This window comes from Triticum urartu, chromosome 1A (genome assembly GCF_056163025.1).
Source record: "Triticum urartu cultivar PI428250 chromosome 1A, HENAU_Tu73, whole genome shotgun sequence".
Classification (NCBI taxonomy): Eukaryota; Viridiplantae; Streptophyta; class Magnoliopsida; order Poales; family Poaceae; genus Triticum; species Triticum urartu.
The window spans coordinates 89,759,067-89,783,776 of NC_141873.1; the positions used below are offsets into that span (position 1 = coordinate 89,759,067).

At 45.7% G+C, this 24,710-nt stretch overlaps 4 protein-coding genes and 1 long non-coding RNA gene across 8 annotated transcripts; all 5 read left to right on the forward strand.

Annotated features, from left to right (window-relative positions):
• Positions 1–802: 802 nt before the first annotated feature.
• On the forward strand, positions 803–2,519 carry LOC147990178 (uncharacterized). 2 transcript variants are annotated; one of them, XM_087514088.1, is made up of 2 exons: positions 803–2,078; positions 2,243–2,519. In XM_087514088.1, the coding sequence occupies exon 1, from the start codon at positions 890–892 to the stop codon at positions 2,051–2,053; it is 1,164 nt and encodes a 387-aa protein (XP_087370214.1). In that variant the 5' UTR covers positions 803–889; the 3' UTR covers positions 2,054–2,078; positions 2,243–2,519. The 2 variants fall into 2 exon arrangements, with proteins under 2 accessions (XP_087370214.1, XP_087370205.1); XM_087514079.1 differs by having other exon boundaries at positions 804–2,057.
• A 4,050-nt stretch (positions 2,520–6,569) lies between these two features.
• On the forward strand, positions 6,570–8,251 carry LOC147990179 (uncharacterized). The gene is made up of 2 exons (XM_087514074.1): positions 6,570–7,795; positions 7,980–8,251. The coding sequence occupies exon 1, from the start codon at positions 6,634–6,636 to the stop codon at positions 7,789–7,791; it is 1,158 nt and encodes a 385-aa protein (XP_087370200.1). The 5' UTR covers positions 6,570–6,633; the 3' UTR covers positions 7,792–7,795; positions 7,980–8,251.
• A 2,085-nt stretch (positions 8,252–10,336) lies between these two features.
• Positions 10,337–12,274, forward strand: LOC147990180 (endo-1,3;1,4-beta-D-glucanase-like). Its single transcript, XM_087514098.1, has 7 exons — positions 10,337–10,616; positions 10,704–10,725; positions 10,987–11,104; positions 11,192–11,282; positions 11,440–11,529; positions 11,610–11,710; positions 11,939–12,274. Exons 1-7 carry the CDS (start codon positions 10,388–10,390, stop codon positions 12,074–12,076), a joined length of 789 nt encoding a protein of 262 aa, XP_087370224.1. The 5' UTR covers positions 10,337–10,387; the 3' UTR covers positions 12,077–12,274.
• Positions 12,275–14,206: 1,932 nt separating this feature from the next.
• LOC125532142 (uncharacterized) lies at positions 14,207–16,193 on the forward strand. Of its 2 annotated transcripts, none has more exons than XM_087514105.1 (2): positions 14,207–15,554; positions 15,832–16,193. In XM_087514105.1, exons 1-2 carry the CDS (start codon positions 14,312–14,314, stop codon positions 15,894–15,896), a joined length of 1,308 nt encoding a protein of 435 aa, XP_087370231.1. In that variant the 5' UTR covers positions 14,207–14,311; the 3' UTR covers positions 15,897–16,193. The 2 variants fall into 2 exon arrangements, with proteins under 2 accessions (XP_087370231.1, XP_048552256.2); XM_048696299.2 differs by having other exon boundaries at positions 14,209–15,554; positions 15,784–16,193.
• Positions 16,194–22,836: 6,643 nt separating this feature from the next.
• Positions 22,837–24,642, forward strand: LOC125532141 (uncharacterized). 2 transcript variants are annotated; one of them, XR_007293779.2, is made up of 3 exons: positions 22,837–23,353; positions 23,463–23,545; positions 24,394–24,582. It is a non-coding gene; the product is annotated as an uncharacterized LOC125532141 (long non-coding RNA). The 2 variants fall into 2 exon arrangements; XR_007293780.2 differs by having other exon boundaries at positions 22,838–23,353; positions 24,403–24,642.
• Positions 24,643–24,710: the final 68 nt, after the last annotated feature.

Here is a 24,710-nt window from a genome sequence, read left to right on the forward strand (position 1 = left end):
AGCAACCGCCGTCGATGAAGTGTGTAGATCAGAAGGATCCAACTTGAAGACACAAGAACATAGATGAACGACGAATAGATCCGAGCAAATTCATCAAAAACAGATTTGTCGGAGACACACCTCCACACGCCCACCGACGATACTAGACGCATCAACGGAACGAAGAGTGGGTGAAAAGATTTTTATTCCATTTTCAGAGAACCGCTGCCGTCTCGTTTTTCTGAGCGGGACATATATATTCCAAATAAATAAAGTATCTTGCGTCGTGGACGGCCTAATCCAACAATTTTGTGATACGGAACTTTGGCAAGAGGACGGTGATTGGTTGCCACTTATTGGTCACTGCCTGCTCCCAAGTCAAAGATTGGTGAAACACTTTAGGTGCTGATCGCTTTGCTGCCAAAAAGAAACACAATAATCCGCCTTCCTAATAATGTTCGTAGGCAATAAAGCAATTCCGGCCGAATTGTTTGGGTTGCCAACTTTTCCACACCGGGACATCAAACCAGCCAAACCCTTCACCCTTTGCCGTGCCGTAAATCTAGTCAGATATTCTCTTTTTTTTTTGCGTGGAAACCTAGTTAGATGAAATCCTGAACATTTGCAGTTCACCCCCTTTTTATTTTTAATTGAAAAATGCGTGTTACAGGGTTGTTTCTGAGTATATATATTTTAGAGTCGTTACGTAATTAAGCAAACATTACTGGGCGTAAATGAGACCCGAGCGGTTATATTGCAATTTGCAAGACTGCAAAGTGCCAATCAGCAATCAGATTTTTTTTTTTGATATAGCAACCTGCCTGGTCCCAGCCCGAAACTACCGCGTAGTGGGGAAGGAACATCCCTTTCCCCCGTCCGTTCCAGGCGGCGTCCCTCCGCGTCGCGCCACATGGCTCCGCCCGCCGCCTCCACCGTCGACGTCCTCGGCGACGACCTGCTGCAGGAGGTCTTCGTCCTGCTCCCGGGCCCCGCCGACCTCCTCCGCGCCGCGCTCGCCTGCCGGCCCTTCCTCCGCGCCGCCCGCAGCGCCGCCTTCCTCCGCCGCTTCCGCCGCCGCCACCCCTTCACCTGCCCGCTCCTCCTCGGCTGCCACCTCCACCGCCCCGGCGAGCGCCGCGGGAACAGCGCCCCGCGCCTGCTCCCCGCGCCCCCCGCCGCCGCCACGCGCCGCGTCGCCGAGCGCGGCGACTTCCCGCTCTCCTTCATCCCCCGCCGCGGCCGGCCGGGCGCCGCCGGCGCCGGCACCCCCTGGCAGCTCCTCGACTGCCGCAACGGCCGCCTCCTTCTGCGCAGCCGGTCGTCCCAGGACCTCGCCGTCGCCGACCCGTTGGCCCGGCGCTGGGTCTCGCTCCCCGCGCTCCCCGGCGACCACCCCGTGGGGTACGCCCTCGTCACCGACGACGGCGACTATTCGGTGTTCACGGCGGCCTGCATTTCCCGAGTCGGCGACACCACGGACCTGCGCGCCTTCCTCCTCTCCTCCGCCGACCTCCGGTGGGCGGACGTGGGCGGCCTCGCGCAGCAGCCCAATCTCGCGGCCTCCCGGGCGATGCAGGCCAACGGGTCGCTGTACTGGAAGCTAGTGGGTGGACAGCACGTGCTGGCGCTCAACACGGCGACGACAGAGCTCGCCGTGCTGCCGCTCCCGCCTTTCCTGCGGGAGCTCAGTTTCGACGTCATCGAGAAGGGGGAGGACGGCGCCGGCGGGCTCCATGTGCTCACCATGCGTGGCTTCTGCATCGAGGTTTGGGTCGGCGAGGACGACGGCGCCGGTGGCCTGGCGTGGACGCTGGTGGACAAGTCGGTGAGGTTCCACAGGGCGATTGCAGAGATGATTGGCTCGGAACACTTTTACCATCTCACACTGGATGTCATCGGGGTGGCTGCCGGTGTTGTGTTCTTGCGCAATGGCAGTTGTCTGTTCTGCATTCATCTTGAGACTATGAAGATGACCAAGCTCTCTGAGAATGAGAGTTGCCCGTCTGCGCTGATATATCCTTACACGATAGCGTGGCCGCCAGCGTTCTTGAACCCTACTGAAGAAGGTGCTTGATAAGGTGATACACAGTTACAATATGGTAAATGTCTCCTATAAGTTTTGATCAACGATGATGTGCTTAACTGGTTATAAAGAAATGTTTAAACCAAACAGTTTAATTAACCTTCTGCCATCTAAAACTTTCTTTGTTTGCTTCTTGGGTGAATTCTTCTGATATGTCTCAATGCCCTGGATTTTCTGCAGGAATGCGAAGCTACATTCAGCTTATGGTGATTAGATTCTGTGGCAGAGCTGATGTTGGAAAAAGGATGTCATTTGATCATCCATATGAATTCTTGAGACATGATAGCCGCAAACTTGCTCTAGTTGTGCTTACAGTTTTAGCTTCATATCATGTAATTAGTTGTGCTTGCAGTCTTAGTTGGTGTGTTATGTTCTGCCACCATTATGTGTATGGTCACTCTATTGCCTGAGATTATAATTTCGGAATATAGTATTTAGCATGCTTTTGTGAATGTTATACCGGAGCTTTTATGTTTGGTTGTATGATCATTATATATCGTGTCAATTTCTGGCTGGGGTTTGGAGTCTGGCTCCTCTGATACTGATGCGCGAATGCTGGATAGTCTTACTTTTCTTCCAATCCCATGCTCAATGAAGAAACTGAAGACTGAAGAACTTGGCCTATTGTCATCAAATGTTGTTATTATGGTGAAGTTTGATAATTGTTCTGTCGTTTGGTGTTGGTGCGTTTTTATTTATTTTTCGCTTCTCTGAGTTGCGCCATGGATGGAGACAGCAGTATCATGTTCCAGGTTTATTTATTCACTTAATCTGGATTGAAGGTTTTGTAGGTAAATATGCAATGAGATTTCTCAGTTACGTTATAGAGTACTCCGTACTTGTCTTTCTACCATGTTTGCATATATTGGGCGACTTCAGTTCTGGTTCAGATTTTGAGTGTGGTTAATCTGATGCAAATGCCTGTTTGACAGTCTTACTGTGCATCCAAACTCCAGGGTCATTCACAGGGAAGAAGCTGAAGAGCTAACTTGGCCTATGCCAGTGAGTGCCTTTATAAGGTGAAGCCGGATCATTTGTTCTATCAATTGGTGTTAGTGCCTTTTTCTCTTCTCTTGTGAAATTTTGAGACATGCTGCGTATGGAGATGGCAGACTCAGGTTAGTCTGGGGTTTGTTCTTGAGTTTATCTGGGTTGGAGGTTTTGTTGACACATACACTGATTTCGCAGAGACACGCATTATCCTTATTTATGTATGCATCCATTAAAATGATGAGTTTGAGTAATTATAGTTGGTGTCGGGGTGTGTTCTGTTCTGCCATGTGTATCTGGGTTGGAGGTTTTGTTGATAGTGCGTATAATAATTTTTCGTCATCAGTAATGGCTCATCAATGAAGAATTAATTGAGACACGAATCTTGAATCACTAATACTCCCTTCGAATGGGTTTATAAGGCTGGTCATAGTGGGGAGTAACTTAGACTAGTGTCATATGCATGACACTAGTCTAAGTTACTACCCCCATAGTGCAAAGTATCTTAGTAGTAGTGTCATAGTTTGTTTCATTTATTGCCTTATTGCCTTATAGTCGGGCACGGGTTTCTAGGTCTTTGATTTGCCCAATAGAACATGTACGGTAATTGATGCATAGGAGATTTATCGGTGAAAGATTGTTATGTTAGTTGTTATGTTCAGATTGTTCATTGCATATTTATACCCATTGATCATGATCCATATGATGTCTTGTGAGTAGATTCATTAGTTCTTGAGGACATGGGAGAATTTTTGTTGCTAGTAATCATTTGAAGTTGAATACCGTTTAATGTTTTGATGATACGTTGTGTTGTTCTTCCTCTAGTGATGTTATGTGAACGTCAACTACATGACACTTCACCATCAAAAGGGCATATGGGAAGACATTGTAGATTTTTTTTGTAGATGATGGGTTGCGGGAGTGATATAAACCTAAAACACGGTTTATGAAATCATTCCGTGAGGGGCTGTTTTGAATCTTATCGTTTAATGCAATGGTTAGATTTATGTTAATTACATGTTTGCATGGAGGGTACAATCATAAGTATGTATTTTTTTTTCAAGTAAGAACAATACCTTACCTCCGGTCCACCCACACAACACTTGCGAAATCAATAAACAATAGCTTAATAAATCATGGTGAAAGTAACTTGATGAAATTTCTGTGTGTCCTCAAGAGAGTTTTAGCTATTATAAGAAACAGAACCGGCTTGTCCTTAGCATACATAAGGATTGGGTCACTTGCTGCACTCTATTGCTTTAGTTAATATTTATGTTGTTACGAATTATCTTGTTGTTAGCAATCTATTAAATTATCTTTACATCATTTACAATGAAACTTTACTGAAAACTATTTGTCAATTCCTCCTGCTCCTCGTTGGGTTCGAACTCTTATTTATCGAAAAGGCTATGATTGATCCCCTATACTTGTGGGTCATCAAGGGGCCCATTAGTGTGGCACACCCCACATGCCTTGGGGAAGGCAAAGGGGGCGGCGGCTAGGGTTTGGGGCACATCCCTCCCAGGTGCGACCGACCCTAGCTAGGGGAGAGGGAGTCCCTCCTCACATGCGTCTATATATATAGCAGAGGGGGCAACCACTCAATTCCATCTGGTGGCGCCCTCTCCATCTCTATCTCTGCAAGTTTCCACCATTGCTGCAAGGCTGCCACATCTCCTAGTCTATGGCATTTCTTCGTCCTAGACAACGAGCTATGCTTGATCAGTGATTCCTTGGCATGGATACTGGCAGAGGGATCGTAGTCTCACGGCTCGAGATGTTGAACCTAGCTGCGGGAATCTACAAGTCTATACCAACATCTCTTCTCGGCCGCATTTGTTGATAACTATATGATCTACCTCTAGCATCTTCATAGTGTTACCGTGCATGTAAGTACATGTTGTGCTACGTTCCTAACAGTGACAACATCCATGAGGACTAGGACGTACTAGGGTGGCGTCTGATGTCGCGACTGTGCTCGGGGGTGGTGCTCCAAGTGGGGGTAGGGTCTAGGACGATGAACAAGTTCGGGGACGTGGCAGCGCTCCGGGTGTTGCATGACTGGGAGGGCGCAGGATGGGCAATACACATGAGGAGAAGAACAACTTGCGGGTCGATTTGGTGGGAGTAGGGTGATGTCGGTTTGCCGGGTCCTATGTGGTGGACATGTCTGGACGACATCGTATCTGCCTGACATATGGGCTGGGTTGGGACGACTTAGACAATCCAAACAAATGGCAGAGGTTTGGGAAGGCCACTTGGGCTGGGTTTTTAGGCTGGGCATATGTCGAGGGTTCGAGGGACCTCCTAGTTGACACTCTTTGCGTCAGATAGGAGAGGCACGCACAGGGGTGCCATAAGGGGTCCGATCCATTAGCGCAGTAGCTACTGTAATGACTCAGGTGAAGCAAGTGAATTTTTTCTACATGTTATGTTTCTATTCCCTCCTTCCATCTATATAGGGCCTAATGCGTTTTTCGAGGCTAACTTTGACCAAATATTAGAGCAATAATATATGACATGCAACTTACACAAAGCACATCGTTAAATTCGTGTGTGAAAGGAGCTTTCAATTATATAATTTTCACATTGTGTATGTCATGTACTATTAATCTTGTCAATAGTCAAAGGCGGTCTTAAAAAACATATTAGGCCCTATATAGATGGAAGGAGGGAGTGGCATTTTTCTGTTTTCACCGATTTCCCAGAAAATACAAAAAAATTATTTCATGAATTGAACACTTTCTAAAATTTTGTTGAATTTTTTGAAAGACAATTAAACGTTTGTGATCATTTTTTAGATAACTTGAACATTTTTTAAAACTGTTGTGAACATTTTTCTAATATCTTTTTTTTATTTTTTATTTGAAATTTTCAAAAACATGGAATTTATTTTATAAAACGTGAACATTTTTCAGAAATAGGATTTTTTTTCTTCTAAAAAGACAAAAACGAAAACCCCCGAGAAAAACGAAACTAAACCCTTCGAGAACCTCCTACAACCAAAAAAAAACTGGGGTAGAAGCTTCCCAAAAATGAAATGCCGAATTGGGCCGGGCCATCTGCTCTCTCACTCTCACTCTCTTCTGTGCGATTGCTCCACACATTAGGTCACAATGAAACGCCGCCGCCCAGGTGCGTAACTCCATCCTGGGGAAAATATCTAGTGCTCCTAGGGTTGGGATGCTCGGATGCTTCAAATGTTAGAAAAATATTTTTAGAATGTTTAAAAAATTCTGAAAAAGATGCAGCACATCGACGGAACATCAATATCTCTTGTCATAAAATTTCAAATCAAAATTCAAAACATTGCTTGAGATACAAAAATAATAAATTTGTGTACATAACATAAGTTGGGCTTTAGTTTTAGCCCATTATTACATTGATGTTAAATTTGTTATTTTTGTATCTCAAGCAATGTTTTGAATTTTGATTTGAAATTTTGTGACAAGAGACATCAATATTCCGTTGATGTGTTGCATTTTTCCAGAATTTTTTAAACATTTTAAAAAATGTTTTTCGCATCGGAACACCGGGAGCACCTGGGAGCGCTAGATACTTTCCCCTCCATCCTGCGCCACATGGCTCCGGCGGCCGCCACCATCGCCGTACTCGGCGACGACATCCTACAGGAGGTCTTCATCCTCCTCCCAACCCCCGCCGACCTCCTCCGCGCGGCCCTCGCCTGCCAGCCTTTCCTCCGGGTCGCCCGCAGCGCAGCCTTCCTCCGCCGCTTCCGCCACCGCCACCCCTCAACCTGCCCGGTCATCCTCGGATGCCTCCTCTACCGCCCCGGCAAGCGCCGCGGGGCCAGCGCCCCTTACCTTCTGCCCGCCGACCTCCTCCGCGCCACGCACCGCACCATCAAGGGAGGAGACTTCGCCCTCTCCTTCTTCCCCCGCCGCGGCCGGCCGGATGGCCCCGGCACCCCGTGGCGGCTCCTGGACTGCCGCAACGGCAGCCTCCTGTTGCGTAACGGGGCTTCCGGAGATCTCGCGGTCGCCGACCCGTTGACCCGGCGCTGGGTCTCGCTCCCCGCGCTCCCCGGTGGGCGCCGCGTAGGGTACGCCCTCGTCGCCGACGACGGCGACTCTTCGGCCCTCAAGGCGGTATGCATTTTCCGACGCGCTGGAACCACAGAGCTGCGCGCCTTTCTCCTCTCCTCCGCTGAGCTCCGGTGGGACGACGTGGGTGGCCTCGCGCAGCAGCCCAATCTCGCTGGATCCCGCGCGATGCAAGCGAAACGGTCGCTGTACTGGAAGCTAATGGGTGGGAGGCACATGCTGGCGCTCAACACCGCGACGATGGAGCTCACCGTGCTGGCGCTCCCGCCTTTCTTGCGGGAGCAGAGTTTCGACGTCATTGAGAAGGGGGAGGATGGCACCGGTAAGCTCTGTGTGCTCACTATGCGTGGATTATGCATTGAGGTTTGGAACGGTGAGGATGACGGCGCCGGTGGGCTGACATGGACGCTGTTGGAAAAGTCTGTGAGATTCTATGGGGCGATGGAACCGATGATTCTTTCGGATCCTTTGGACCAGACTCCACAGGGCGAGGTCATCGGGGTGGCTGCTGGTGTGGTGTTCTTGCGCAGCGGCAGTTGTCTGCTCTCCATTCATCTTGAGACCATGAAGATGACGAGGCTGTCTCTGGACGTGAATTGCCCGTCTCCGCTGATATATCCTTACACGATAGCATGGCCGCCAGCGTTCTTGAACCCTACTGAACAAGGTGCTTGATAAGGTGATACACAGTTACAATATGCTGAATGTGTCCTGCAAGTTTTGATCAACAATGTGCTTAACTGCTTATACAGACATGTTTAAACCAAACAGTTCAGTTAACCTTCTGCCATTCAAAATTTTCTTTTTGTTTGCTTCTTGGGTGAATTCTTCTGATATGTCTGAATGCCCTGAATTTTCTGCAGGAATGTGAAGCTACATTTCAGCTTATGATGATTATGTGGCAGAGCTGTTATTGGAAAAGGATGTCATTTGATCATCCATATGAATTCTTGAGACATGATAGCCGCGAACCTGCTCTAGTTGTCCTTATATGTTTTAGCCTCGTATCATGTAATTAGTTGTGCTTGCAGTCTTAGTTGGTGTGTTGTGTTCTGCCACCATTATGTGTATGGTCACTCTATTGCCTGAGGTTATAATTTCGGAATATAGTATTTAGCATGCTTTTGTGACTGTTTCGCCAGAGCTTTTATATTGCTTGTATGATTATGATATATAGTGTGAATTTCTGTATCAGTTCATCCGGCTGCTCAATTTTGGTGCTTAACTTGAGGTTGTCGGGATACAATTCTGGCTGGGGTTAGGAGTCTGGCTCCTCTGGTACAGATGCGCGAATGCTGGATAGTCTACTTTTCTTCCGATGGCATGCTCAATGAAGAAACTGAAGACTGAAGAACTTGGCCTAATGTCACCAAGTGTTGTTATTACGGTGAAGTTTGATAAATTGTTTTATCTTTTGGTGTTGGTGTGTTTTTATTTATTTTTCACTTCTCTGAGGTGCGCCATGGATGGAGATAGCAGCATCACGGTCCAGGTTCATTTCTTCAGTTAATCTTAGTTGAAGGTTTTGCAGGCAAAAACGCATTGAGATTTCTGAGATAGGCTATGCTTGTCTTTCTATCATGTTCGAATATATTGGGTGAACAGTTCTGGTTCAGGTTTTTAGTTTGGTTTATCTGATGCAAATGCCAGTCTTACTGTGCATCCAAATTCCAAGGTCATGCCACAGGGAAGAAGCTGAAGCTCTTGCTGAAGTCTGGGTTGGAGGTTTTGTGGATAAATACAGTGATTTCGCTATCCTTATTTGTGTACGCATCCGCTGAAATGATGGCTGTGCACATCTGATGCTCATCAAGGCGCAATATTTGTTAAAATTTCTGCTGATTTTCCGATGACAGGTGCCATTTCTCCCTTTGCCATCGCTGTTCTTCCCCTCTATCTTCTCGAATCTAATATGCGTGCACCACTCCGTTGTAACATCGTAGTAATAATAGAATTTGGTTGTTGAATATTGATCATTGCAAATAATTCTACTGAAGTATGAAAACAAGGAGAATTTGAATTGACAAAAAACAGTCCAATGAGAAAATGAATACATTTGTAAACGGGCTTAGGAAATCCTGAACTATGCGGCTTCCCCTATACTCTTGTATTGTGGATAATATATGAAACTACTTTTCATGATGGATCAAATGATATAAATTTTGCATTGTGGATATTGATATATTTTTCTAAAAACTTGGTCAAACATGCACTCATTTGACTTAAAAAAATTGCACGGAACGGAGGGAGTATGTGATAATGCTCCCTGTAAACTTTGAAGAAGCTTTGGTTGGACAGAAAGTTATATTATATGAGTTCTTACCAAAAGACAATAAAATGACCAACCAAAGACCAATTGAAATGATGAGTTTTCTTTTCGTGGATACTGAAATGATGGATTTATATCAGTAAATATCTTGCAAACTGGTAAATAATCTTACAATACTATGATGAAGGTGCTATAATTATCTCATAATTTGAAGACGAATAAACAATACGCTTGTAGAACACACTCAAAATTTTCTCTAAGATTAGGGTTCGGGGGGGTACAAAGTATTTACAGAGTTCCCCTTTTACACATAAAACCTCTAGCTATCCTGTTATACAGCACAAGGGCCATCAACAAATACACTTGCAAGTCCAATTCAAACCTCGATATTATGAATCAAAAGGGCTATATATTATGAGGGCGGATATATGAACAGACGAACCTTTGCATTGTTCATCGGTAAAACATGAACAAACCAATCCCCATCGCCTCTCTCATGTACTAGTACTTTTGGTTATTTTTTCAATTGGCAAATTCATATGAAGTCGTGGGCATTCGTGATTCATCATTGCTCTGCATATATTTTATCATGATCCTCCATACTTGTGCATTGGTTTAGAGTATTTGTCTGTGTGCCACATGACGTTGAGGCAGAGGCGGCGACTTGGTGCTCTCCTTCCTGCCCGCTCGCGGCTTGTCGGTCGCCATTCGATCCCTTGACCCTGCGCCGGGTCTCTCTCTCCCCCGTCGATGGCGACTCCTAAAGGTCAACCAGAAAAATAGGATTTCTTCACAAAATAAATGCTATAGTGTATGTACAACGTACTACTCAACTGGGCACGTTGCAAGAAGCAAAGAAAAAGGAAGCCCGATCGACGGCGACGTGGAGGCGACCCAACAATGAACAATCCATGCCACCTACCCCGCAAGCTGCACGTTCTTTTCATCTTTACAAATACAAACGCACGCAAGGCACAGCGCAGACCAACGCTTTGCAGGACCATGGCTCCGCGCGCATTGCTTTGTCTGAGCCTCCTCTGCCTCGCCGTGCTGGCCAGTGGCGGCGCCGCCGCCGCCGAGTCTCACTCGCAGTGCACCGACAACCCGCCGGACCTCACGGCCGGGGGCGACGAGGCCGGCGCGGTCGTCGACGACCTCGCCGGCTTCAAGGCCTACGTCACCGGCGCCGCCCACTCCCACAGGGCCGTCGTCCTCGCCTCCGATTTCTACGGTCAGTTCATCTTGATTATGGAATGTGCAGGCAGAGTATGGGTGTGAGTGTGACTTGGTGTTGACGGTGCTTTATTTGATCTTTTAGGATTCGAAGCGCCATTGTTGAGGTACCAACTTTTTCTCCTCGCATTTCCTTGTGTTCCTCTCTTCACTGATGATGACTAGGAAATTTGTGAGCACGGACTGCTCTTCAGTAAAAGTACAAAACAATGATATGAATCAATTGCAAATTGTTTTAGCAAGAATGGCTCGGTTTGTGGAACCAAGTCAAATCAACACCAACCCATATCACCATGGGTGCAATACCAATAAATTTGTATCCATATCATTGTTTAAACTAAAAGTCTTGCGCGTTCATGGAAATGAAGGAAAATTGCCGACAAAGTCGGTGAAGCTGGATACTACGTTGTGGTACCCGACTTCTTCAATGGACAACCTTACACAGAAGGCACAAACAGAACAGAATGGTTCCTGGCTCACTCTCCGGTAAATTCATCTTTACCTATGATAATTCTTCATTAATTCATTTTGTCTATATTTTTCTACCCACTCTGATCGGATCTTTACATACAGGTAAAAGCAGCTCAAGATGCAAAACCCATCTTCGCGGCATTGAAGAAGGAAAAGAAGTCTTTTGTTGGAGTTGGGGGCTATTGTTGGGGCGGTTAGTGAAACCAACACATAGAAATATGCTTATATTGCCGGCATGCTTGGAATACAAAATGTTGAAGAGAAAATTAGTAATTCCGCAAATAGGATTAGTTCGTATTCACTTTTTTAGAGATTTTTTTTTGGTTCATGACCTCGTCCTCTACCGACAGGGAAATTCGCTGTGGAGGTGGCGAAAACAAACGAGGTGGAAGCAATTGTCATCTCCCATCCTTCAGCAGTCACTGCCGACGATATGAAAGGTGAACTTTTGTTTATCTTGTTGGTACTCTTATTGGTGAACTATACATGTGTTTTTATTCTTAGCTCAACTGCCACTCAGTGATCAAGTGCCCCATTGAGATTCTTGGAGCTCAGAATGACGCTGTTACACCGCCAGCATTAGTAGATCAGCTTGTTGATGCCTTGCATCAAAGCAATCAGGTTAGTTTCAGGTGATTTCATTCCAAACATTTGGATACCAAATGACTACTATGTTGTTTCTACATGGCTTGTTACCCTGTGCATGGAAGCATGCAAATCAATTTGCATTCATGAAACAGAAAATTCCTTCAGAATAACCCAAAAGTTAGGCAATAAGCACAGAAGATTTCATTCATGTTCTTTGACAAGAAGTGAGTGAGAGCCTCATATGACTTTCGCTTGTTGCAGATTTACTATGCAAAGATCTTTCCAGAAGTTGCCCATGGCTTCGCTTGCAGATACAATGTCACCAACCCGTTCGCAGTCAAGACCGCCGAACAAGCCCTTGGCTTAATGCTCGGCTGGTTCCACAAATACCTGAAATGAGAACGCCTCATCATGCAAGTCCTTGCAATTTGTTACGTCCAAATAAATTTCCCGCAAAAGGAAAATGTTACGTCCAAATAAATAATTTTTTCTTGCATTCATGCGTGTAAACTTACATAATGAGATATGCAGATAATCTGGTTACAATGTGTGTGCTTTACCTTTGTATAATAATCTCTTCACATTGGTACTATCGTCCATGCGTGTGTCGGTGTGTGCAGTTGTTAGCAGCTTGCTATGTCTTCAACCATGTGCAGAATAATACTAGTAATAAAAAAAAGTGGCTTCATCTCTTTTATTAGTTGCGGAGGCAGGCCAAGTTGCCAGTTTAAAACGAAGTCCAGATCTGTGACAGGAATTACGCACTTGCAAAGCAAGATCAGGTTGATCTAAAAGAAAAGGAGCCTCGAGCCCCACATGACCCATCAGCCAGTCCTGGTATACCGCCCCCCCGCAAGCAAATCTGCCAAACTTTCAGGTACCAAGCACAATAAATTTCACCTGAAAAACAAGAACAGATACAACTCACATCAGCACACACGCATCTTATAGCATCACATCCAATGGCTATAAAAGATGAATGAGACCAAATTATATCTTATCTAGATGAGTTCTAGTAAAACTGATAAATTTCTAGGTTACAAATGGCACACTAGAAGGAAATTCTTATATTTCAATCTGCCTCTAGGCACAGATGTGTGTATTGCCCTGCTCCAATCAACCAAACGAACAAATATCGGCAACACGGAATGGATGCGATCTCTAGAATCTTATCGCACGGACCCGGCAGCCTGGTAGGAACCGATTGCTGAACCGGGAGTTTACAACCAGTCAGGCTGAGTTGAGTCACGTCCAGCAACACATGGTGGTCCCTCTTGCACGCACCACGTATGCAAGTGAGATGCGAAGCGTGCTATCTACTCCTACATCGAGTGAGGTTGTCTCTAATCTTCTTTCTACCTCGGCCCTTCTAAATCTACCCAGCGATATATGCTTCGATCTGAGATAAGCTCTGCACGAAGAAGATGCACATTGATGTTATGGTTCCATTCAGGCGATCGATTCGTAGCTTCGTCGACCGTAAATGCTTAATTTTGTGTTCATGTTTGAAGCTATTTTGAACAAATTTTGTCAAATTTGTCGCGCATGGTCGATCATTTGAGATTTCTTTTGACCAGTAGCTCCGCCTTGCAGTTTCGCACGACTTTCGTATTGCGCATTTTCCGTTTCAACGACTGTAGACGAGTAGATCTAACTTCTTCCTCGTTGGAACGTACATATGCATATGTGTGATGTGTGTTAATGACACTCCTTACTCCCGCGTGTTGTTGCACTAGTGCTCGTTCCTCTCAACCTCCTCTCTCGTGTCCTACTACACTTGGGCGGTCTCCGTTTTCTCTCCCATGGCTTGCTACACTGAAGCCATGACCGGCGTCGTTTCTCTCGACCTCCTCGTTCACGTCCTACTACATTGACGCCGTCGGCGGTGTTGTTCTTTTTGGCCTCCTCCTCTGTGTGTTATGTGTAGGTGTCAACTCCTAACCATATCCCATGTATACAATCAAACAATGTGTAGTTGCATGAGTGAAGACAATACAGGACACCAAACAACGTGCCAAAACCAATCTAGATCCGGCTTGAGCGCCCCCACACCCACCACCGTGCGCCCCTTACAGGCATGTCCGCGCCGCCACACACTAGCGCCACCCGTACTCGCCACCAGCCTGCCGAGAGAGCCACACCCACCCCCGTGCGCGAGCATGAGAGAGCGACCACCAGAGAAATGCGACCCCCTTCCCTGGAGCCGGTCCAATGGCTCCTTTGGCGACGGCAAGCCGGAGAGGAGAAAAAAAAGTAGGTGGCAGCGGCTTTAGCCCTCCTCCCCTCGTTGCCAGTGTCGGGATACTATGAAGACCGTTGACGGCTTCTCTATCAACAACTTAGTATAAAGTTGGATCATCTATTTTGGAACGGAGGAAGTAGACGGGAAGGAGAAGGGAAAGTAGGCGGCGACGGCTTTAGAGCTTTTTTTCTTGGCCCCCCGTACAAAGATGTCAACATATACACATTTTTTGTTCCTCTTCTTAATGAAAAGGCAGAAAGGTTGCTGGAGGGGTTATATTACAAGATTGCCATTGAGCAACACGTCCCACGCGTCGAAAGTCGAAACTACCTCGGCCTGAGAGTGAGGCCCCGTCGATTGCTCGCATTCCGATCCCCATTCTGCGCCGCCACATGGCACGGACGGCTCCGGTCGCCGACGCCGACACCATCGCCGTCCTCGGCGGCGACCTCCTGCGGGAGGTCTTCCTCCACCTCCCCACCCCGGCTGACCTCCTCCGCGCGGCGCTCGCCTGCAAGCCCTTCATCCACGCCGCCCGCAGCGCCCGCTTCCTCCGCCGCTTCCGCCGCCGCCACCCCTCCGCCTGCCCGCTCCTCCTCGGCTGCTTCGTCCACCGCCCCAGTGAGGACCGCTGCCGCGAAGACCCCAGCCCTCTCCTTCTCCCCGCCCCCCTTCCCGCCGCCGCGCGCCGCGTCGTCGAGGGCGGCGACTTCGCGCTCTCCTTCCTGCCCGACCGCGGCTCGTCGGGCCCCGACCCGTGGAGGGTCTTGGACAGCCGCAGCGGCCGGCCCCTGCTGTGGGATCGGGCGTCCGCGGAGCAGCCCGTCGCCGATCCGTGGAAGGTCTTGGACTGCCGCAACGGCCGCCTCCTGCTGCGCAATCGGGTGTCCGGAGAGCTGGCCGTCGCCGATCCCTTGACCCGGCGCTGGGCCTCTCTCCCCGCGCCCCCGGCTGAGCGCCCCGTGGGGTACGGCCTCGTCACCGACGACGGCTGCTCGTCGGTGTTCCAGGCGTTCTGCCTTTCAGAAGACGGCGGGGGCTCCTCCGGGCTCCGCGCCCTGGTCCTCTCCTCCAGCGAGCTCCGATGGGCCGACGCCGCTGTCCTCGCGGGCCAGTACAATCTCGAGGACTCCCGGGTGATGCAAGCCAACGGGTCGCTGTACTGGAAGCTCAAGGGCGGGGAGCGCATGGTTGCGCTCAACACGGCGACGATGGCGTTCTCCTTGCTGGAGCTCCCGGATTTCGCGCGGCAGTTCAGCTTCGATGTCATTGAGAAGGGGGACGACGATGCTGGCGGGCTCTACCTGCTCACCATGCTCGGATGCTGCATCGAGGTATGGGGCGGCTGGGATGATGGCAGCGGTGTGCTAACATGGACACTGGTGGACAAGTCGGTGAGGTTCCAAAGGGCCATGGCGGAGATGATTGGTTCACCACAGTTTTACCGGCATGGGCTGGTTGTCATTGCGGTGGTTGCCGGTGTGGTCTTCTTGCGCAATAAGGATCGCCTGCTCTCCATTGATTTGGAAACTATGAAGCTGAGGATGTTGGTTCGGAAAGACGAGTGCCCATCGGCCCTGATGTATCCTTACACGATGGCGTGGCCGCCTTCATGCTTGAACCCTACTGAACAAGGTGCTGGATAAGATGGTACCCCTACTTGCAAGTTTTGGCCAACAATCTGATTATTATACATAAATATTTGAACCAAACAATTCAGTTTATAACTTAACATTTTCTTCTTGGCTTTAGCTTTTGTGGAGATAAAAAGAGCATGCTGATCACACTCCAAAACTTATTACTTTGTTCGCATCTTGGTTGGGTTAAATCTTCTGATACGCTGAATACCCTGATTCTGCTGCAGAAATGTGAGGCTCACTACATCTTATGATGATAATAAGGTTTTGTGCAGAGGTAACGAAGAGGAAGGAGTTCAATCATCCATACGATGGTTGCGGCGCAACCAGTTGTGCCTAAATGTCTGAACCTCGTACGATGTAATTAGTTACTTTTATGTTCTTGGTGTGTGTTTGTGTGGTCACTCTATAATCCGACTTCGTAATCTGGGGAATGCAGTATGTAGCACGCTTCCTTCCTGACTGTTGTATTGTACCAGTTCATCTGTCTCCTCAAATTTGTGTGATACAATCCTAGTCGAGGTTGGAGTGTGTCTCCTTCGATACAGATGCATGGATTATATCTCAGTGTAATAAATGGGCTTACAGAATCATGCACATGTAATAAACTGAAGACTGAAGAGTATCAGTTTGTGTCTGAGCCTTCTTATCTAACCCCTGAAGAATTTCTGAGATGCACCACGGATGGAGACAGCAGCCTCAGGTTTTGGGCCCTGTTTCCTTAGTTTATCTGGGTCGACAATTAGGGTTTTGTAGCCTAGTAATTTCCTACTATCATGAATGCATATGGACTTACGACTACAATGACGTTACTAGTTTCTGATGTTCATAAATGCTTTCCCCCTTGCAGTGCAATTTTCCTTCAAACTTCTGCGTTTCTTCACATGTTACTGTCAAAGTGTTGATTCTTCCACTGTGCCCATATACATTTAGAAAGTAACAAAGATAGGACCGCAATATCTGGGAAATGTTCCTTGCCAGAGATGACATTTGCGAACGACCCAGTTGGCATTTTTAGGGACACGGCTCCTTTGGGTTTGTGACGTGTGGGCCAGCAACCCGTTGAGCCCACATGTCATGCACACAATGGCAGGAGCGAGTCTCATTTTTAGTGTTATTTGGGTGGCAATTTTAGTGTAGTGCAAGGCAGTTCGTTTGTTTTGAGGCAAATTTCTTCGAAAACTGCTATCCGAGCGATCTGGATGGTGTGTGGCTTGAGGTGGTTCACTGGGAAACGTCAATGGAGAATGTCGGACAGATAACATTTCCGTAATAAGGATATCATGGCAATTCATGTTCTTGAAACATCAGCCAGAAAGCATTTCCTCAAAACAGAGCGTTTCTCATGGCCTTGGCATCCGGGGATAATTATTGGAGCAATTTGTGTGTGTGTGTGTGTCAGTTTATCAAATTGCTCAGTGGGGAGTAATTTAGACTAGTGTATGACATTAGTCTAAGTTACTACCTTCATAATGCAAAGTAACATGATAGTAGTGTCATAGATGGCTTCATTTATTAGCTTGTAGACTCATCTTGTCTTGGGAAGCGCTATGTTATAGTAACATATTATGTTACCACCTCATATTAAATACTTGCCACATAAGCAAAAATTTCTTGGAGTGCGCTATGTTACTAGTGTCATGCATATTAAATACACTAGAAGTCTTAGAACTTGCGTGCGACGGTCAGTTTGGTGCATAAACTTGTAAAATACATGTTTTTGGTCATCTAACTTGTGCGGGCGTGTAAATACAGTCACATTTTCCGTACGCAGGTGTATTCGCTGCCTACATGGCACACCAATGGCCGGCGTTTTTTTCATAAACACCCTCATTCTTTTTACTTTTTATAAAAGCAATCCAACAATAGTTGCCCGCTGGGTCCGACCGTCAGTGTACGTTGTAAATATATTGGGTCCATTGTCAGTGGCTAGTGCACGTGATGATTTTTCCGGAAACACGCTCATTCTTTTTTACTTTTTGCAAAAGCACTCCAACAATAATTGTCCGCTGAGTGCCTGGGTCCTACGGTCAGTGTAAGTTGTAAATATATTGGGCTGGAAAAAATGGGACGAGCGAGTTCTAACCAAGGACCAATTGGAATGGAGCCAGCGACCTATCCACCGCAATTGATCGTACTTGGTATTTCATTTGGACTACTAAGGTATATCACCTCTAAAATAAAAGGTGCACATTCTGAATATATTTTCATTTCTCTAGATTTTCAAATTTAAAATTATTCGGATTGAAACAATTTTTCTGATAATTTGTTCGAAAAATAATTAGGTACATTCATTCTGCACTATATATTCTTTTGTCTAGCTATATTTCTTTTCGTTGATTTCTTTGAAAGAAATTTCCGTACATTCATTGTTAACTATGTTTCTTTTATATAGATTATTCAAATTCAAATAAAAATTAGTTGATTTGTCCCCCAAAAAATATGTACATTCATTCTGACCCATATTTTCTTTTATCTAGGTTTTCAAATTTAAAATTATTTGAATTCAAACAAAATTTCGCTGATTTTCCCCAAAAAATATGTACATTCATTGGGCACTAGATTTACTTTTATCTTATTTTCAAATTTTAAATTATTTCAATTCAAACAAAAAATTAGATGATTTGTCCAAAAAAAAGATGTACATTCTTCTTCACATATAATTTCTTTCAGCTAGATTTTTGAATTCATAATAAATTACGTTTATTTGTCTGAAAGAAATTTACATATATTCATTATGAACTTTATTTTATTTTATCTAGATTATTCAAATTCAATCAAAAAATTAGTTGTTTTGTCCGAAAATTTACATACATTCATTTTCACCTATGATTTCTTTAATATAGATTTTGAAATTTAAAATTATTTGAATTAAAAAATTACATTCATTTTGCACTATATTTTGTTTTATCTACATTTTTAATTTAAAATTACTCGAATTCATACAAAATGTTTGTTGGTTTGTGCAAAAAATGCGTACACTCATTCTGCACTATATTTTGTTTTATCTACATTTTTAATTTAAAATTACTCGAATTCATACAAAATGTTTGTTGGTTTGTGCAAAAAATACATACACTCATTCTGCACTATACTTTGTTTTATCTACATTTTAAAATTAACATTACTCGAATTCATACAAAATGTTTGTTGGTTTGTCCAAAAAATATGTACACTCAGTCTGCACTATATTTCCTATCTAGATTTTTAAATTTAAAATTACTTGAATTCAAACAAAATCTAGTTGATTTGTCCAAAAAGTTTATTGAGAATATAAGTAATTTTCTTAAATAGAAAGAAATAATACATAAGAGAATTGTGTTTATCTATTTAAATGTCAATGTGGCCAGATGGTTGGCGCTCGCACACGTGGCGAGCTTATGTGGTCATAGGTTAGAACCGGTGCTTTGCCCTTTTCTCGTTTGGTTTCTACTTTAACTCGTACGGTTTATCTTATATAAAGCTAATTGTGCTCTATAAACGTCAATAGTAAGGAGGTCAAGTGGCTATCTAAGTTAGCGGGGCGTGTGTTTGAATCCTGCTGCTGCTCTAGCACTTTTCATTTTATTTGAGGATTTTGTGCATAAATAAATAAAACGCAAGGGTGCTTTTTGAAAAATAACAGTGCACGCGGATTACCCACTGCCTCATCCCATGATAGTGGGGCCCTGCCATGTTTTTTTTTGCGTGCACATGATACGGTAGAAAGCACCGTATATGAACGGAAAGACAAGTTAGATGACCAAAAACACATATTTTACAAGTTTATGCATCAAACTGACCGTCGCGTGCAAGTTCTATGACTTGCGGTGTATTTACCTCTCTAAGTTACTACCTTCATAGTGCAAAGTAATTAAGTAGTAGTGTCATAGATGGTTTCATTTATTAGCTTATAGACTCATTTTGCTTCGGGAAGCGCTATGTTTCAGTAACATATTATGTTACCACAAGCACCTCTTTTTTTATTAAATACTTACCACATAAGCAAAATTGTCTTGGGAGGTGTTAAGTTACTACCTAAGTTACCCCCACTATGGCTAGCCTTATTGTCACTTCTCTTCTCTCCAAATAAGTCATGGCTTCAATTTAATTTAACAAAAAAAATCATGAATGCCTTTTGTGTCTGCAAAAAGTAGTGAAAAGAGTTTCTTAGAGCGGGCAACCCATTTCAATCCTCCAATGCAAAGGTGCTTAGATAAGGTGCTTAGATGAGGTGCTTAGTGCATTAAATAGTTTAGCAACTCAACTTCCCAATGCATAGGTGCTTAACTTGTTGCTAAGCACATAAACTCTTTCATGCATTGGTCATCTTCTTTCATTTAAGTGGTTTGCCTAGGTTCACGTGCTTAGCATTGGTTCTTTCTGGGGTCACCAAAATGCTCTCTTCTCTTTAATTACTGTGCCATGTCATTTTTTCCTTACATGACATGCTTAGCACCTGTCCAGGGTGGAGCACTGGGAAGGGCGACCATCTCCGCCCACCCAGCTCTCCTCGTCCTTTTCCCTCTCTTTCTCCTCCCAAACCAAATACTCTCTCCTTTCCGGTTTATAGGGCTCAAATATGAAATCTCATCAACCAAGACAGATGATGAGTGGAGGAATGTATCTCGTATTTTACAAAACTACCTACTCCCTCTTTTCTGGTTTATAGGCCTTATCTCAAAATTTTAGTTTTCCATTTTATAAGGCTCAATTTGGTTGTTCCCCATCACAAGTTCAGATTGCAAGATACATTAAATCATTGCATGCAAGTATTAAGAGAAAATTGACCAATTCATGTACTTTATGCATGCATGATTGTAATTAATGCATTGGTAAACATAATTTTTTGAGAAAACAAGAGCATTAATTGGGTGCTTTTGCAAACTACAAAAGGTATTCCACCACTCACCATCTATCTTGATTGGTGAGATTTTTAAATTGAGCCTTATAAACCGGAAAGGAGGAAGTAAGTGAAACTAGCGCATTAATTTGAAGTAATTGCACTACATGCATGCTTGGCCACTAGATGAGTAGGACATTGTATGCATTGGTTAGTTTTTTTTAATTATTGCATGCAAAGGTTTAATGTGCCTTGGAATCTTAATAGGAGTTGAAGATGAGCCTTTTAAATTGGAAAAACGAAAAATTTGAGATAAGCCCTGTAAACCGAAAAGGAGGGAGTATGCGTGTGCAACTCCTGCCATCTCCGCCGAGAGGCCGAGGAGGCCAAATCCTTTCGGCGAGCGGCTCTCCCGTGTCCCATTTTCACCTTCGCAGTTGATGGCTTTGACGTCATCCGCACGACCGCACCCACCGCATGTTCGCCCAAGAGGCCCCGACGGCTAAATCATCCTCGGCTTCGTCTTCGACAAGGTCCGTGTCGGCGACTGCGCCACGCATCTCCGGCCACGAGGAGCTCCTGGGCATCCTCACGGGCGCCGTCACATGGTCACAGAGATGTCTCGCAGAAGCAGCTTGGAGGCAGCATTTCAGCGAACACCCAAGGGGTGTCGCGAATAAGCTTACGCGAGCAACCTAATTGCAGTATTAACTTTCTGTCCACACCACAGATATAAAAAAACAGTGTAGATGAAAGAAGCAACAATACGCCCCGTCATCTATTTTGGAACGGAGGGAATATAATATTGTGGCAACAAAGATGAAAAAAAAACACCTCTCTTATAATATAGGAATGTACAAAACCTTGTAGATGGCTACGTCTACGGCGGGAGCGCATCCTGGCCAAGGTAATGGAGGTAGCTGTCGTGGATCCAAGAGCTGGACAGGAGCCATACTTGTTTGGAGAATGGACAATTCAAAAATGAATGGTTTGCAATTCGGGCACTTGATCACAAAGCTTGAAGCATCATAATGGGGCCATCCATCGCCTGTTAGTTGATCAGCTGTCCGATATGGGTCCTGCAACCCGAGCCATAGCAAGAGCTGGCAGTCCTTGCTGACTACTGTCCATCGGCGGTAAGCTTCCTGGAAATTGAGTTTGGCTTTTGACCCAGAACGACATTCTGGGTCAAGTTCCACAACCGTAGAAATTGCTGAAGGTCTTTCTTCAAGAACCAGAATGGCTGAAGTAAGCTAGAATGAATTGAATAGGCAGAATAATAATCCTCTCTCAACACAAGTGACTGGATTCCATTCTGTCAATTGATCCATCATTCAGCACCACAATGGTGCCTGGTTGTCTGTGCCTTTCAATCAGCTTAGCTAGTGTGCCAGGTTAAAGAAGGCTCCTTACTATTTGAAGTGAAGCCTTGTTACTAGTGTCATGAGTCTATTATACTACATCCCTAATGCATAGTATTATAAGTTGGTATCATAGAGGACTATATTTATTGTCATGCATGACACCAAATAGCACATCATTTAATATGATACGGTATCATGATATGGATACTCAAGCCTCTCTTTCTTTATTTAATTCTATGCCACCTCATCAAACTTGTTTAGTTGGCATGCATGATACTATCTATGATACTTCCATTACGGGCAGCCTTACCAACCTATATTCATTGTATCAAACCACCACACGAGTTACTCCGGATGTTCAAACTCCAGGCCTCGTCCCATCCATGCCTCCTCTAGCCTTCCTCCTCCTTCTACTTGGCCAAATCCTTCTCTGCTACGGCCATTCATGCAGCATTTTTTTGCATGGGTGGCCAGGTCGGCCGGTGTTTTTTTGACAGAAAAACTGCAAGGGAGGCCCCTATATTATTTTGAGGGCTGCTACATGGACGATAATTTTGTGCCCGACGCCTGCACGATACTACGTGGCAGCACCAACAACGTTTAGGCAATTGTTTTTTATTCAAAAGCTGAAGCTAGCGCAGTTGGGAACAAAATATCGGTTGCAGATCGTGCATATGGTGTCGTCCGTGAAGCAATTCCGATTATATTTGGTGCAACAAACCCAAACTGCAAGTACATTGTCTTGAACTTGGGTGGGTGGGAAAGCTTCAGCCCCTTTCCACCACTAGGCTATATATACCTCAGTCTGCAGGTTGGCCGGTATTGCCCTATGTTGGCTTCTGTGACAGTTTTAGCCTAGTTTTTCGTATATTGACCAGGCAACTCTCTTATTTTTAATGAATCGAGATCCTTCGGACTGACTTCGAAAAAAAGAGAAGAAAGAACCGGAAATGCAACTTGGCTCCCGGGTCCCCACACATGTGCCTCACGATTCACGCATAGAAAAGTATTCTCCTGCGTATTCGGATTTAGAAAATGTACCTTGGCCCACGCGCAAAATCACGTGGCTTGCTAACGCCGTTTCGGTACAGAGCGGGGATGACGGACACATACGTTCGGGACTCTTCTCCCCCACCAGTCTGCCTCCACCGCCCACCCCGCACCACGCGACGCTCCATCTCCCCCGCCCACGCCGCCTTGATCGCTCCTCCGAGTCCTCCCCCCAGGTCCAGGCCGGCGCCGCCTTCTTCCCCTATGCTGCGCCGCCGCTGCCTGGTTCCAGATCTAAAGCTTGGATTTTGCGCGGCAGACCAATGACGCATCCATCCCCAAGTGCCCCTGGCCATGGCGGCCGTCGTTCATGTCCACCTCCACTACCATTAACTCCCCCCTCCTCCGTCCGTCGCCTCGCCGACCCGACCTCTTCACCTCGCCATGGCGCTCCCCACACCCCGCGCTCCTGCCTGCCCGCCTCCGCGCCCCCTCCCTGCCTGCACCTGCCCCCTCGCCGTCACTAGCACAGATGAGTGGGAGGCAAATGAGGAGTTTGTGGTGGCCACATACCAGCTGGTGCCCGTCGACGACCCCCGCGCACAACTCCACTTCCTGCAGGTCGGTCCACTTCTCCCTTGGGCCATTTAGTTTCAGTTCATTTCACTAGATTTGGGATATCTGATGAAAGACTGGATTTTTTTTACACATTGCATCTCTCCTATACCAGGTTAGGAAGATTACTTGGATGCTTTTCAGGCTTCTCCAGCATTAACCGGGCATGCTCTCCAGTATGAACAATCACTTATTCAGGTACGCTCAGTTCAGTACCTTCACACATTTAGAGCTGCTGATATTAACACAACAACCTGTTAGGATTAAGTACCTTTAGGTTTGTGTCAAAGTTGATGTGGGTGGATTCAGTACCTCGACAAATTTTAGTGTTGTTGATATGGGTGGGGGTACTAGTTTCAAACAAGATCTCAGCAAAATGACAATGACAGTTTAACTGAATCAGGAAGAGTTGTTTGAAAATTGGTACTGTGAAATGAAATTCTAGTGAACCTAGACTGAATCATGCACACACAGAAATGAATGAAAATTGACAGTCAAGTTTAACTTGTCATTCTGGGCGAAACTTGACTAAATCACAATGTGTACTGCAAAATCAAATTCTAGTGAAACTTGACTGAATCATTCATTCAGTGACAATGACAATGATATGGATGAAACTTGACTCAATCATGCAAACACATTTAGCACTTCACTTGTTTTCATCTCACTTTAATTGCAAAACGGCATTTCTAGTGAAACTCAAGAACCCTTGTTTGTTTGCTGGTTCGATTAGCCAGCAGAAACTTTATTTGCTGAAACCACAATGACAACGACAATTCTTGTGGTTGTTCTGATCTCACTACCACTCAATTCTTGTACTGAAACCACAATGACAATTTGGTTCTGCATAACCTCTTATATATGTCCAGTAGGATGTACTCTTGCAGCCAGGACCAACTCAAGAAGTAGATCCATTAGATCTCAGATTTTTTAGAACTGTAGATTTTTGTTGTGAGTTCAGTAGTTCATTAGCATAAGTTCAGTAAATTCAGTCACTGTTTTCACACTCTTGACTGTATATTCTCTGTATATTTGACTGTATTCAGATCATGCAGTGACACTCTTGACTGCACGACAATAATCCGCGGCGCAGGCAGCCGAAGCGGACGAAGTGGCTGGTCCTGCGAGTGGCGGTGGTGGTCGCCTGCGTGGCGCAGGTGGGCGGCGGTGGTCATCCCCATGGCAGTGGCGTAGGTGGGTGGTGGCGCTGAGCCCGACGATGGATGCACTGGTCGCTCCCGTGCATGGTGGTGGGGGAGGTGCGCAGGTGGGCGACGGTGGTCATCCCCATGGCAGTGGCGTAGGTGGGTGGTGGCGCTGAGCCCGACGATGGATGCACTGATCGCTCCCATGCGTGGTGGGG

What these genes read in the sequence shown, in the direction of transcription:
- LOC147990178 (XM_087514088.1), top strand. Translation starts at nt 890, where the DNA reads ATGGCTCCGCCCGCCGCCTCCACCGTCGACGTCCTCGGCGACGACCTG.
- LOC147990179 (XM_087514074.1), top strand. Translation starts at nt 6,634, where the DNA reads ATGGCTCCGGCGGCCGCCACCATCGCCGTACTCGGCGACGACATCCTA.
- LOC147990180 (XM_087514098.1), top strand. Translation starts at nt 10,388, where the DNA reads ATGGCTCCGCGCGCATTGCTTTGTCTGAGCCTCCTCTGCCTCGCCGTG. An exon ending in TGGGGGCTATTGTTGGGGCG is followed by an intron (nt 11,283 to 11,439) that starts GTTAGTGAAACC and finishes CTCTACCGACAG; the next exon opens with GGAAATTCGCTGTGGAGGTG. An exon ending in CACTGCCGACGATATGAAAG is followed by an intron (nt 11,530 to 11,609) that starts GTGAACTTTTGT and finishes ACTGCCACTCAG; the next exon opens with TGATCAAGTGCCCCATTGAG.
- LOC125532142 (XM_087514105.1), top strand. Translation starts at nt 14,312, where the DNA reads ATGGCACGGACGGCTCCGGTCGCCGACGCCGACACCATCGCCGTCCTC. An exon ending in CTTGAACCCTACTGAACAAG is followed by an intron (nt 15,555 to 15,831) that starts GTGCTGGATAAG and finishes GGTTTTGTGCAG; the next exon opens with AGGTAACGAAGAGGAAGGAG.